The 14,911-nt window shown below is 40.5% G+C and overlaps 1 protein-coding gene across 3 annotated transcripts in view; it reads right to left on the bottom strand.

Annotated features, from left to right (window-relative positions):
• The window catches only part of PDE3A (phosphodiesterase 3A), a 359,340-nt gene extending 347,518 nt beyond the window's left edge, over positions 1 to 11,822 (bottom strand). For all 3 annotated transcript variants that reach the window (XR_009689773.1, XM_061125104.1, XM_061125103.1), the window contains exon 1: positions 11,158 to 11,822. Coding sequence is in view for 2 of the 3 variants with exons in the window: in XM_061125104.1 (XP_060981087.1) it covers positions 11,158 to 11,682 (525 nt within the window). In the remaining variant the exon portion in view is untranslated. The remainder of the gene's footprint in view (positions 1 to 11,157) is intronic.
• Positions 11,823 to 14,911: the final 3,089 nt, after the last annotated feature.

The raw sequence follows: 14,911 nt of genomic DNA, 5'->3' as shown, positions 1-14,911 counted from the left end.
TTATTTTTGTGAAAAGCATACCCTAATTTCAGATACTGTTCTGAAGTTCATACCACGTTGGTCTTGAGGGTGGTTTGGTTATTTTCAGTTGGAAGCGAGCTAAAAATAAATATCTAGGACTCATGCTGAGTGGGGTTTCCTACCACGAAAGGCACAGGCAAGTTCAGCTCCTTATCTGACATATGCCAGAGAATTTTTTTAAGTTATGTTTTGAATTTTTATTCATTTTTAATTGGAGGAAATGTCTTTACAATGTTGTATTGGTTTCTGCCACACAACAATGCAAACCAGACATAATTATACATATATCACCTCCCTCTAGAGCCTCCCTCCCTTCCTCCAACCCACCCTTCTAGGCCATCACAGAGCATCAGGCTGGGCTCCCTGTGTTACATAACAGCTTCTCACCAGTTATCTATTTTACACATGGCAGTGTATCTATGTAGACAACCTTCAGATTGGGAGAAAATAATTGCAAACGAAACAACTGAAAAAGAATTAGACCTCCAAAATACATAAGCAGCTCATACAATCTAATATCAGAAAAACAAACATCCCCATCAAAAAATGGGCAGAAGACCTAAACAGACATTTTTCCTAAGAGGACATACAGATGGCCAATAAACACATGAAAAGATGTTCAGCATCACTCATTATTAGAGAAATGTAAATCAAAACTACAATGAGGAAACCACACCAGTCAGAATGTACATCATCAAAAAAATCTACAATAATCATAGTAACAATAATACAAAACAATAAATACTGGAGAGGATGTGGAGAAAAGGGAACCCTCTTGCACTGTTGGTGGGAATGTAAATTGATATAGCCACTATGGAGAACTGTACAGATAAACTTTTTATAGTAATAAAAGCACAAATATTTTTAAAATGTAAATTCACAGACTAGTGAATAGGCTACTTTTTTCTACAGAAGTTTACTTCAGTAGGTTTAATCACTAGTTCAGTCTCAGGAGATTGGGGGATAAATATTTCAGAGTAAAATAATTTCTTTCTTCTCCATTCCTTTATTCCACTAGCTGATGCCTACAATGAGGAAGACACTGCACTGGAATTTTCTAAAAAAAAATATTGATGGCTGACTCAAGGAAGGGAAGAAGGGTTGATTCCTTTTATAATGAAAATGCTGTGACATGAGTGTGACTTCTTCAGTTCTTGAGCCTAGAAAGCAGATTTTTGGGGAGCCCAGGCAGCTCAGGATATCTCTCCCACCTCTCTGGGAGACTTGTGGAGTCAGGTGTTTGCTAACACCCAAATACAGGGTTGTCTTGTATGACAAGGACTAGCACTGCCTCCTGAAGAGCATTTCCTAAGCAGACCTGTTAACTTCATCCTCTGAAATACTTAGTTTAAAAATAAGAACCATTTCCTTTCTCTGTGCTCAAGCTAGTTTAAAAATGTCCAAAGGAGGCTGACTCCACAGGGGTCGCCCCCAAATAAACCATTCCCCCTGCCGAATAATATTTCTATGACTTCAAGCTTCCATTAGGTTTATTTAAGTGGATTATATCTGAAGAGGAGGAAACACTTGCCACAGACACAGCATAAATATTCAGTTATTTCACCTAACTTCAGAAGGTGGAAAAATCTTATTAAAATTCTATTAAATTTAAACCACAAGCTTCTTGCATAAAATTATTTCAATATTCTGACAAGGTACAGTGGGGTGTGGGGGATAGAAAAGCATTCCTTAAATTTTTAAACACACTCTGAGTGAGAAGAACCTATTTTGTTAAAAAAAAAAAAAAAAAAGAAATAAAATGCATTGCTTGAAAAAATATTTATACATACACACACACACACACACACACACACACACACACACAGGACATTATAAGAAAAGAAGACTGGCCAAAAAAAAAAAAAAAAAAATTTACAAGCCCAACCTCTACATTAGTTTAAAGTAATTTCAAAATTAGCCAGGGTGAATGACCAGTTATATTAAATACAAACTCAAGTAACAGTTACGATTACTATAGCTTTTCATTGCTTAGCTAGTCATTTCAAAGAAGACTAAATTAAACCAGCTTCACCAGGAGTGAGACTGAGTCCACATTATTTCGTTTTAGATAAATGTGCTTCTTTGTAAATCATGATTCTGTTACCTTTTGTTCTTTTTAGATTATCTCCTAAGTGATACATGAAAACCTACCTACCTCTGCATTTTTATTCTCTAGTGCAAAGATAAATAATGTCTTACTTTAAAAGGGAGAAATTCATAAATTGCAAAACATACAATAAATAACACATACAGATTACAAACCAATATACACAAAATAAATGCCTATTTTAAAAATAATTCTATACATCTATGTATATAAAGGATGATGCCATATATCAAAAGTTGTCTTCTCATCAATTCTCAATGTAATACTGGAACTATGCCTAGAGTTAATGAATTCATAGAGTTTGAGGAAAGGAGATGGAAAGAAGGTGAAGAAGGTGACTTTTTTGGAGTGTAAGGGGGGCAAGAGGCCTCTTTTTTTTTCTTCAATCTTTGGTGGTGCCATGTGGGGTATTAGATCCCCGACCAGCGACCTAACCCCTTCAGTGAAGGCTCAGAGTCTTAACCACTGGACTTCCAGGGAAGTTTCAGGATGGTGGAACTTTTAAAGTTTGCCTTTTTCATCTGTACATTTTTATAGGGTCATGCAGTTTGAAATCACGCAGAGCTTCAAAAGCCACCTAATCTCAATTCCTAGTTTAGAAATTACACATTATCAAAATTTCCAGTCCTCTCTAGACACAAAATAGAAGCATTTTCCTTTTGTATATCTATGAGAGTGGTGTTTACATAAAAAATAGCAAGGAGTCATCAGCCTTTTACAGACACTGTTAGAATTTTCATCCATTAAAGCTACTAGTAGGTTTGTCACTTAAGTTTCCTAAGTTACCAAGATAACGACATGCATCATAAACGTAAGCACTTTCATTTCCAAAGAGACTTTAGATAACCTAATAACAGACTATATCACCATGGCTGATCACATGTTCACACTGTATCCATAAGCCATCCCTCTTAACGAATCACACTTTGAAAGGCAAATTCATAATTAGATGGTAACACTGATTCTGTGTTATACATCAAGTTAACAAAAAGGTTCCTCATTAAGGACTGTTAAACTCTCCCTCCGATTAAAATCAACATATTTTAAAATATGTGCAATAATGTCAAAGGAGGAAAATCAGACTGACTTGCCAACTATTAGAGCAGCAAGTGATACAAAAATGAGCTATCAAGATTATACACAAATGTGAACAGTTGTATATTAATTGCTATCATAAAATCCACATGGATTTTCCATTATAATGGAAGAGGTAACATTAGTATTCAAGTACTTCACCTCTTTAAAAATGTTCCAAAGATTAGCCATCAGCCACATGTGTCTACCAAGTACTTGAAAGGTAGCTACACCAGACTGAGATGGGCTGTTAAGTGGAAAACACACACCACAAAATCAGACTTTAGCACAAAAAAACAGAAAGCAAAATATCTTGATTTATACATTGATTTTATGTTAGCATGATATAATGGATTAAATTAAACAGTATTATCATGGATTTCACTTAGTTGGCTTTTACTTTTTTATTTTTACTTTTTTATGAGGCTACTGCTGCTGCTGCTGCTAAGTCACTTCAGTCGTGTCTGACTCTAGAAAACATGAAATTCAGTAATTTGCTCCTGTTATATTTCTATTGGACAGCGCTTATCTATAATGTTTACAGGACTGTTTTCATCAAAGCCACTGGGTGACACTGTTTCTCCATTAAATTGATGCAAGTAAAGCAATTTCCTGGCAGAGGAAAAAGTCTTGCACATACCCAGGCATGCACACATGTATGCACACACATAATCACACTCAACAGACATCATGTGCTCCTTATAATTATCCATATTCTTAGGATGAAAAAACATGAATACACCTAAGTACTTTTATTACATCTTAGCAGGGCTTGAAATACTTAAAATCTGTAATAATCATTCCGATTCCTCAATAACAAATGACAGCTCTAATCAAATCAAATAAGCAGAAGTTGTTTAGTTTCTGACTTTTCCCAAACAGCTTTCCATCTTCTAACTGGTAATGCTTCTCATGACTGCCTCTAAAAACTTACATCCTATTTACTTACATTTTAATGGATTCCCACAGAAACCATGAAAAATAATTTAGATGAACAAAAACCACCAGCTGTTTCTGCTAACAAAGAAATGCTTTACCCGTGTGCAGATTCCTCTTCACCTTGAAGTTTGAAATCCTGAACATTTTTAAATCAATTAACTAAAAACTAAAATGAACACGAAAATCAATATTTAAACCACCACCACTCACTCACTCTTCTTTGATGAGATAAAGATTCCACAAAGTAGGACTTTGCAATGCAACTGATATTCATTTCTGGGACAAAGTCTTGAATAATACAGTCTAAAGGTTGCCTGGTAGATGACGAGAAAATTCACCTTTGTAAGGGCTCCAGAGTTTCGTGTTATGTGTACATTCAATGGGTTTTAATCAATCTTCTAATCCTGAATGAGAATTTAGAGTTGGATTCCAGTGTGAAATCACAAATGATTAGTAGGTTTAAAATGATCTGCCTAACTCCTTTTTCACTGTTCCCCAGCAGCAGATTCAAGTCCAACAGAGAACTGGATAAAAGTCAACACTTAACCTCAGGTTGCTACATACTTGCAGCTGATTCTCCCTCAGTTTCCTTTTCTCTGAAATCAGACTAATTCTAGTCTCCTAACTACAGCCTGCACTGTATTTAAGCATTTTAAGATCTCGCTGCAACAAGCTTCTTAAGCCTCAGGATACACCTCAGGATAGGAAAGCCACCACTGTGTTAGCTTGAGCTGTATGTAATGTGTCCCCAGTCCTGTATTATCTTTATTTCAGAAGTCCTACTAATGTATACTAAATTACTTTCCACTTCAAAGAAACAATTCTCCCTTGCCTTCAAAACCTAAACCTGCTCAAAACCTAAAACAATTATGCTTCACCATTGTGCTTTGAGGACCTTCTGAAAAATCTATGAAAACATAAAATTTTTCCCCAGAGAAATGAAAGGATAAACTTTTGCGTAAAATTTCAGAGATGAGACGAACGGTTCTGGCTCTAGATTTAAAATCTGCTCTAACATATTATATGCACTGCTTCAGTGATTACCTAAGAGGTCATTTCCATACTTTACTGTGATGTCTCCCTTTCTTATGTTGGTATCTCATTATCCTAACTAGGCTCTAAGCTCTGAAGAGCCAAGGTGCTACACTGTACCTGTATAGATAGAATTTGTATGCTTTTTAGCACAAGGCTTACTAATGCACAGACAAAATATGTTGACTTGACATTGTATAGGTTCACTGACCAAAGACTTTAATGAATAACATTAGCTAAGGATAGCATCTTCTTCTAAAACAGTAGACATTTTAGGAGAACCCATACAGCCAACTAATATCTTCAGCAATCAGTATCTGACAAATTTTTCTCTGAACTATGACTTCTGCACATCTTTTGAAGATTTTTTCCCCCAGAAATCAAACCTGTGTATTTTATGTTGACAATCGTGCGAGTGTACATTCTCAAGTGCAATGCTGAGATAACCCTAGGATAGCCTTACAAAAAACAAAAACAAAAAACTTCTTTAAAAAAATACTACCAATAGTGAAAGTATATACTGCGAGGTAATTCCTACACGGATTTCAATTTCTATGTAAAGGAACTAATGTTTATTTGAATATTAGGAGCACAGATCTAAGTGCAAGAACATGGAGGTGTCTCTGAATCTCCTGGTTTATTCTGAATTATTTGATAGCACTTCCTTGAAAATAGGAATGTATTAATAGAAAATAAACACGAATTGAGTTTTCAATCTAATACACTTGAAGCTTCTTTTAAAGATAAATATCACACCCAGAAGAGGAAAGGGAGGTAGAGACTCCATGGAATAGGAGACACATGGCCAATGAGAGGCTTATGAGATGGCGCTAGTGGTAAAGAACCCGCCTACCAATGTAGGAGACTTGAGAAACACAGGTTCAATCCCTGGGACGGGAAGACTCCCTGGAGAAGGTAAGGGCAACCCACTCCAATATTCTTGTTGGGAGAATCCCATGTCCAGAGGAGCCTGGCAGGCTATAGTCCACGGGGTCGCAGAGTCAGACATGACTGAAGCAACTCAGCACACACGCATACACATGGCCAATGAAAACAATTCACCAGAAACATGTAGCAGTGTGTCTAATTTCACAAAGCTCAAGAAACTTGCCCTATGCAAAAAAGGGTTTCTGAAAAATCCAACTCCGCCCCCTATACCCTAAATAAACTCCCTCTTTTACTAAGATTAAATAACCCAAGTTTTCAATGAAGTGTACATAGACTACTGGGCTGTTACTGGCACAAATCACATTAATCAAGAATCTTAAAATATAATATATATGCAGATTTCTAATTTTGAGGTTCACAAACATCCTACTTCAACATAATAAATGAGGACTTATTGGAAAAGGAAGTGAACTTAAATTTGGTGAAGACTTTTATTCACCTAGAGTCCTGAAGAGATTCTTCTCAGAGCTGTATTTCCCAACAGAGAACAGCAAATTCACACAAATGTCACTACAGATATAATGAATGTTTTTCATGCCAGTGTCACTCAGCCTTGCCTGCCTGAGCCCCCTCCCCCCTAGACTTTTCAAAATGTATTTCATACACAGAGTCACTGTTCTGGTTGTTTATTTAATTAACATGACAGCCCAGCATACACAGCATTTCTTTCAGTTCTACAGTTTTAACTTTTTTACACTTTAGACTCAATACAGAAAGAGTGAAATTACTGTTTGCCTCCTTCCAACCTCTGTAAATTTATATAGATTCACTGACTATTTCTGTCCGTTAAAACACTTTTTCCAGTATGCTTTAAATATCTATATTCAAAAAGTAAAATCACAATTTTGTCCCTACACACCAAAAAATTTTCTGCCCTCACCTTTCCCAAGGGATGAGAAAATCTTGTTTTTCCTTTTTAGGGTTTTCAGAAGTTGGCATTAATTAATTTTAATTCTGTCAGCAGGTCATAAATAATCAATATTGTTCTTTATATTGCCATATGCCAAGTTATACTCCTGAAATGTGATAGAAGCTACAACTGGATTTAAAACTTATGATTATTTCTGAAATTTATTAAATTTGAGAAATATGTTCTGTTATCCTGAAATATATTTAGGAGTTTAAAGAACAATTTATTCTATATTTCAGAAGAAATACTTCTGTATTTTAAAAATACACGGTAAATGCAAGAAAGTTGTACTTTTTACCAAAGTTGTAAGAAGGCCTACCATCGAAAACTACACCTACTGCTGTATCCTACTTTTTGCTTTGCTGTTTCTGTTTTTGGCTTTTTTTGCTTGAAAATATGTTTCTTATATCAGTAATGAAAAACTTGATTCTACTTGATAACCACCAGACTCTTACAAAAACTATTATATTCCTATAAAACCTGCTAAAGATCTTTTTGCTAAAGATGTTTAATTAACAACCTTAAGGCCCTATGAGTGCGAAAATATTTTGATTTTTAATCTCACAAAATGAAGTATACAGCTGTACATTTCTGACTGAGAGTGTATCCACCACAAAGAATTTTGTCATGAAGTGGTACAAAAGTATTAATGGTGAGAGGCATACAGCCTGTGTTTATTTTATGTGAAACCATAGGCAAAGATATTAAATCCTTCTTAACATGTAATTAAAATAAAATTGCATTGATTTGAATTCTTTCAAAAATCAATGTGTTAGGTGGTCCCAGTAATTAGAGGGAAAGAGCCAGCCAATTGTGTTGAGTATCAAGAAAAGAGACACCCTTTCAAATACAATATCCAAGTATTTCAAATACAATATCCACTTCAATATACAAGTGTTGAATTAAAATTTTATGTTGAAAAATAACATATTTAGTAATCATGCATAATTTCTAATAATTCAAGAAATTCTAAGGACCTTAGTGTTTGGAAGGCAGGATGATACCTGCTCAGGGATATAAACATCCACTTAAGAAAGATACATACACCTTAATGGAATCATCTGCCTTCTTAACCAAAAAAGCACAGTTTGACTCACTGATCTACAAAATCTTGAACCTGCTAGGTCAGTAGAAGTGAGTTAAAAGCCAGGCAAATGTTACCAACTCTGTTCTTTCCTGAGAGCCTACTCCTTCGTTCACATCTCACAAATACACCCAGTGTCCCATTAATTCTGAGACTGAAGACTAGATCAATCTCTTTTCTTTGGCTGAAGCTGTACTTATGATCAATGCTGCAAAACTCAGTTCTGTATGTAATAGCTGATCTATTGTCTTCAAGATGGGGAAGGGGAGAAGGAAGGCAGGGAGGGAGGGAATTCTGTCATTTGGTTTGCCTTATGACAATTTTATCATCTATTCTCCTTGACCTTTCAGAACTGAGTCATTGCCGAGAGATAGCTCCTAAGCTAGTGGCCGCTATCACTCACACGGAGAAGAAAAGGTTGGAATTCTCTCACCTTTAAACCTCACAATGAGCAAAGTCCAAATGAAATTCTCCAGAGGACTCTGCCAGCTTCTCTGTGTTTTATGTTCTTACACCTCTACTTGAAATTCACTTTTGCCTGAGGATTGTCTTAAAGAGTAGACATTCTTTCAGAAAAGAACTCCTAATCAGGTAGCATTCAGGGCTGTATTATATATGTGTTTTATAATTATTTTGATTCTTGATTTCATAAAGCATGCGGATGACAGTGGTACACTTTGCACCCTTAATCAGAAGTTTGTTTCCTTGTGATAAAACAGATAAGCCATTTACTATATAGCTCCTGAACTTTTCACACAGTTAGGCTAACGTATGAGATATTGCCCTGTCTTATAAGATCCTAGTGCATTGTCAGTTCCCACCCACTCCCCACAAATATGCTCAGCAACAGCTTTAAAGGGTCATATATAAAAACTAGCCTTAAGTAACACACACACACTTACCCATGCCCTCATTAAAAATTCAAGTAAATAAATTTCTGCTAAATGTCACCTTGCTTTCCCATCAACCATAAGAGATAGTCTCTCATTTTAGGAGAGTCTTCATAAATACAGCCTTTAAAAAAAAAAGGCAACCAAAGAAACTGATCAAAATATATTATGAATATACATGATCGACCGCATTCATCTGCAAAACATGTGAAAATTCAATGCTCAGTAATTTTCTTAGAAGTCTGCAGGCTATTCAAATCATCCATTTGTCAATTCAAACCAGAGAAAACCAATAAAAATCTATGGGTTAATTAACACTGCTGGTTAATTCCCCTAAACATCTCATCTTAAATCCACCCTTAATTCTTAAATGTTAATAAGAAATTTCAGAAATAGAATTTCAGAGGTTAAATGATATGAATTTGGAGTCAAGTTAGTTATGCTTAACTCACAGATTTGCCTTAGAAATTAAGTTTCAATTTTGCAGTGATCAGGTCACATTTCCCTGTAAGTTAAAGAAAAGTGTATTTGAAATACATTTAAACTAGCAGTGTTTTCATTTAAAAGATGTTCTATAAGTGACTTTAAAAAGAAATTAAAATGTGTTTCCCTCCAATTGGCTTATAGAGAGCTTACTTTATTCTGGTGATGTCCAGATTTCTACCAAAACTAAGTATCAGTCAGTGGCCTGCTTTTAACTTTACCCTTAGAGTAAGCTAAACCCAAGAAATATTTGCTTTATCTAAACGGAAAGCTAAATAAGTACATTTGTTTTAAAATAAACACAGAGACTACAATGTTGTCATCCATTCTGCTAAATAATGTCAAACAACCACATTCTGTGTAATTAACTCCATTTGAGAAAAAACTGGTCATCACACCATATGGTGACTGCTATTTCTTAGAAATACCCAAATGATTATCCACAGAATAACCTAAAGAGAAAAAAGCTTACTACTTCTTAGGGTATTCTCTCACTCCCTAAAGTTGTCCTCCTAGTACCACAGGTAGGCATAAACTTAAATGAGAAAAGTGTAAATTTCCACTTGCTATACTTAACCAGCTCTCTACCACCTCCACCCCCAAGTGTCAAATCAGCTTGAAGCAGAGAGGTGAACACTGAAGTTCTCCTCAGATACAATCTGCTTTTAAAAGAGGGGTTTGTTCTTTTACACCCTTTATAGCAACTGTATTCCATGATCTCAAAACAATGATAATAAGGAAATAAGTCCCCCAAATTCACTAAACATTATCTGAGATAACCTCACTCATAATTCTAGATTCCTCCTCCTCCTCTCTGAAAGATTTATATTACCAGCAATTTAGAAATATTTTCCTGAATTATTATTTCCTGTATAAATCCACTTGAACTGCTAAATATTCACTAAGTATGTAGGTACTCAAGAGAAATTTTTTTCAAGTTGACACTAACAGCGCAGTCCACGACTCTGACAAATTCTGAAGTTCAGACATATTGTTCCCCAAATTGAAGTTTATGGTTATAATACAAAACACATCAGCATGGAATAATGTATGTCCCCAAATTACATTTTAAAAAGCAAACTGGGCACCACCAAACTCAGCCTCTTCAAGTAAAACTTACTGCAAAACCAGAATATCAGCGCCTCACCTTCAAGCACTCCTTGCTTCAACTCTAGAATATTTTTACTGACTTTCATAAATGTTTACCTGTCTCTTTAGAAGAAAGAAATTTTATGAAAAGAAACAGAAAGAAATTCTATAAAAAGAAACAGAAAGAAGTCTAGCAAAATCCTCGTTTTCAAAATCACCCACTTTTTTAAAAAACTTAATTCGAACATTTCTGCTAAAAGATGAAAAGATGAAAGCACTTAAACATATAGACAAGTCATCCGCCAGGTGTAGCACATCTAAAAAGTTGGCTCAGCTGTGGAAGACCCTGCAAAGACCATCTGGTTTTATTACTTATTCGTGTTCCTGTTGTTCAGGTTATAAAATATTGTGCGAGAGGGCGAGAAAAACTCGCTGGTTTCCAGGTCTGAAGTTAGGGCACTTTGCTGGGCTGTCTTTCCTTCTGTTCCCAGCGCTCCAATTCCCTCCACTTTGTGGCGGATCCCGAAAGCTTACAAGTTTTCCCGAGAGGCGAGTGATAGGGGGGGCTGCAGGTCCTTACCTGTTCCCGGGGGATGCAGGGCAGGGAGGTCCTCCGATGGGACTTGCTGCTGCAGCCGGACATCTCGGCGGACACCACGGAGCTGGACCGCCTCCTCCTCTTAAACACCGGGATCTCTTCCTTGGTCCCAGCGATCAGCTGGGACCCGAAATGCTCCCTCGGAGCCGCCCCCGAGTACTGCGGCAAGATCTGCTCCACGTATCTGGCCAGGAGGATCCCCAGCACGCCGGCCAAGTACGCCAGGTAAGGTCTCCAGGCAACCTTGAACCTCTCTAAGGAAATGAGGGCCACGGTCCTGACCGCGCTAGTCAAGGCGATCATGAGGACGCCCAGCCTCAGCCTCAGCACCAGCCATGTCGCGGCGGCCAAGCAGCTGAGCACCACCCCCGCGGCGGGGAGCGAGAGTAAGTGATCCTCCCCGACGCCCAGCCCAATCTGGACGAGCGCTTCCCCCCCGCAGCAGACTGCCAGCAGCGCGACGGCCAGAGGCAGGCGCACCCCGGCGCGCAGGAGGTACAAGCCCATCCAGAAGAAGGCACACAGGAGACTGAAGAGCAGCGCGGAGGGCTGCAGCCAGGGGCCCAGCGGCGCGCCGCCCCCGGGAGCACCTCCCCGAGGCCCCGGGAAGACGCCCCCTTCTGCTGCCTGGGCTGCTTCCTCCTCCGCCGCCGCCGCCGCCTGCTTACTCCGCTCCAGGTCACAGCCGATCTCCCCGCGGACCAGCCTCACCAGCAGAGCCAGCAGAAAGGACAGGGAGCCCGCGCACAGCGCCGAGGAAAGTTTCCGCGAGCGCCGGAGCGGCCGCAGCACCCGGGCGCCCCAGCAGCCTCGGCAGCCCACGTCCCGGGGCGATGCGGGGCCCGCCGCTGGGGCCGGCCTCGCCTCGCGGTTGCCCGGCGTGGCCCCGACTCGGGCGGCCTCGCCCGGCATGGCCATGGTGCGCCCTCTTCGCGGAGTCCCCGAGGGCCCCCCCGACGCCCCCACCGCGCCACACGCACACACACACACACACCCACACACAGGCGCGCGCTCACGCCCGCTCTTCTCGCAATCCCACCCTCGGAATCCCTGCTGCTCCCAGGCCCGCGAGCACTGAAAGTTTCAGCTTTCGAATAACTCCTGGAGAAGGCTCGATGCTCCAAAGAGACGCCTTCCAGTGAAAAGCTAGCACAGGCAGAAGCGATCAGACTTCCTCTTTTTCTCTCTTGGAAAAGCTTTGCAGCATTCTCCGCTCCACCCCCACCCCCGACTTCGGTCCTCCGGGGTCTCTCCCGACTTCAGGATTTTAAAGATCGCCCGAGGCGTCCGGCGTGCGGGGGTCGCAGCTGGAGCCGGGGACGCGGAGCAAGCTCGCAGCCATCCTGGGCGCTGCTGCACGCTAGGGGTCCGCAGCCGACGGAGGTCCCCCTTCCTCTCCTTAATGCAGCTCTTTCTCCATCACTCTTTCTTTCTCCTCGGCCGATCCTCCCCGACCCGGCCCCAGGAAGCGAACCGCCATTCCCTGGGGCAGAAAGCACAGCCTTCCCTGCGTCTGTCGGTCCAGTTCATGGCAAAACGTGGTGAAAACGGGAAGGGGGCTGAGTAATAACCAAGAAGTTGCTAAGTCCCGTCGGAGAGACACCCAGTCGGAGAGACGAGCGGCTGCCGCAAGGGAAGGGAGGGAGGGCGAGCGAGCTGGAGAGGAAGGGAGGGTGGGAGGGAAGGGAGGGCGAGAAAGGAGAAGGAGATTTACATTTTTTTTTTCCTTCTTTTTGGTGCGAGGTTGGTGGTGATTTGCAATTTTGCAGAAGGGAGGAGAGTGGAGACGACTGATTAAAACTGTATAAAAAAGCAGGCAGCTGGAGTGATCTGCAATCCCGCTTGCTTTCTTTAAGGCAACTCCCTAGGAAAGCGTTCCCAGCCCTGCTCCCGCCCCTCCCCGGAGGAGGCGCTCTTCGTAGCTCGAGCTTCTTTCCCCGGAGCCGAGCCGGGCTGCGCTGCCAGCATCCTGGGGAAGGAGTGGCTTAGACCCGTCCACCGCAGGGCTCGCAGCCTCTCGGGGCTCCAGGGTCTCAGGCTGGCCCTCACACAGAGCTGCCCAGGACGTTGGAGTGAAAAAAGGATGGTGCTTGGATACTTAGCTCGAGAGGGGAGTCCGCAGACTTCCCACTGTCCTGAAAAATGACAGCCAACATCTACTGTCTGAGTGATTCAAAGATGCTTATAGACTCAAGTCAGGTCCAACTGCAAACCAGTGTCAGGTGGCATTGTAAGGCCTTGACTGCTCCTGCTGGAAGGTCTGTTTCGACAGAGAACCTAGGCTTTCCTGTAGGTCCAAACAATGGAAAACCTCAAGTTACCTAGACCCGAATAGCATTATTATTGTTGTTACTTAAAAAAATACAGTGTATGAGAGTATTAGTCAACAGTTGTTGATGATGGATGTTAAATTACATTAAGTGGCCCTAGCCTCAGAGAAATGTACAAAGCTAGGAAGCTCAACCAATCAGAAATATTTTAAAAATCTCAAAGTCGGTGGGGGCGAGGGGAGGGTGATAAGAACAGGTAGATTAACACTAGGAAAGATCTTAAAAGACTGCCTATCGTGAAAGTGTCTATCATGAAAAAACCTTGTGAGAAAAAAAAATTAGGACCCTAGTTATTCATGTTTATGGGCTGCACTTTCCTACACTGTATAATGTTGAATTTGAGAAACTAAAAAATTTTAAGCCAACTCTTTTGGAAGATTATGAAAAAAAAAATAGTATCTTTTAAAAAGTCCATCAGTGTGAATTGGTTTTTTTTAAATATTGAACACAAGACCAATTCACTCTTGTTCATTTTTAATATGGCATTTTCCAGTGGTCATGTATGGATGTGAGAGTTGGACTGTGAAGAAAGCTGAGCACAGAAGAATCGATGCTTTTGAACTGTGGTGTTGGAGAAGACTCTTGAGAGTCCCTTGGACTGCAAGGAGATCCAGCCAGTCCATCCTAAAGGAGATCAGTCCTAGGGTGTTCATTGGAAGGACTGATGCTGAAACTAAAACTCCAGTACTTTGGCCACCTCATGCGAAGAGTTGACTCATTGGAAAAGACCCTGATGCTGGGAGGGATTGAAGGCAGGAGGAGAAGGGGACGACAGAGGATGAGATGGCTGGATGGCGTCACCGACTCGATGGGCATGGGTTTGGGTAGACTCTGGGAGTTGGTGATGGACAGGGAGGCCTGGCATGCTGAGATTCATGGGGTCGCAAAGAGTCGGACATGACTGAGCAACTGAACTGAACCTTAAATGTAATTTGCCTTCACTAATAATAATAAAGATAATCCAATTTTGTCTTAATTATCTGAACATTCCAGGGTAAAGTGTGTTTAGAACCTGGAGTATCTGGATAATTGGCTCAACGAAAGTGAAAAAAAAGTGAAAGTTAGTTGCTCAGTCATGTCCAACTCTTTGTGACCCCATGGTCTGTAGCCCACCAGGCTCCTCTGTCTGTGGAATTCTCCAGGCAAGAATACTGGAGTGGGTAGCCATTCCCTTCTCCAGGGGATCTTCCTGACCCAGGAATGGAAACTGCATCTCTTGCATTGAGGGCAGATTCTTTAACGTCTGAGCCACCAGGGAAGCCCAAGTAACTTAATATGTATTTTATGTGTAGAGATGAAGCAATCTAAAGAAAAGGCAAAGGAGATACCTGAAAAAGAAAATTCGTGGGACAGGGGAGAAGATAGCTTAAGACTTAAGCTTGACTTTGTTGGAAACAGCCTGCTTT

Source organism: Dama dama, chromosome 22 (assembly GCF_033118175.1).
Source record: "Dama dama isolate Ldn47 chromosome 22, ASM3311817v1, whole genome shotgun sequence".
NCBI classification, from domain to species: domain Eukaryota; kingdom Metazoa; phylum Chordata; class Mammalia; order Artiodactyla; family Cervidae; genus Dama; species Dama dama.
Note: the sequence above shows the minus strand (reverse complement) of the source record. Positions and strands in the feature narration are given on the sequence as shown.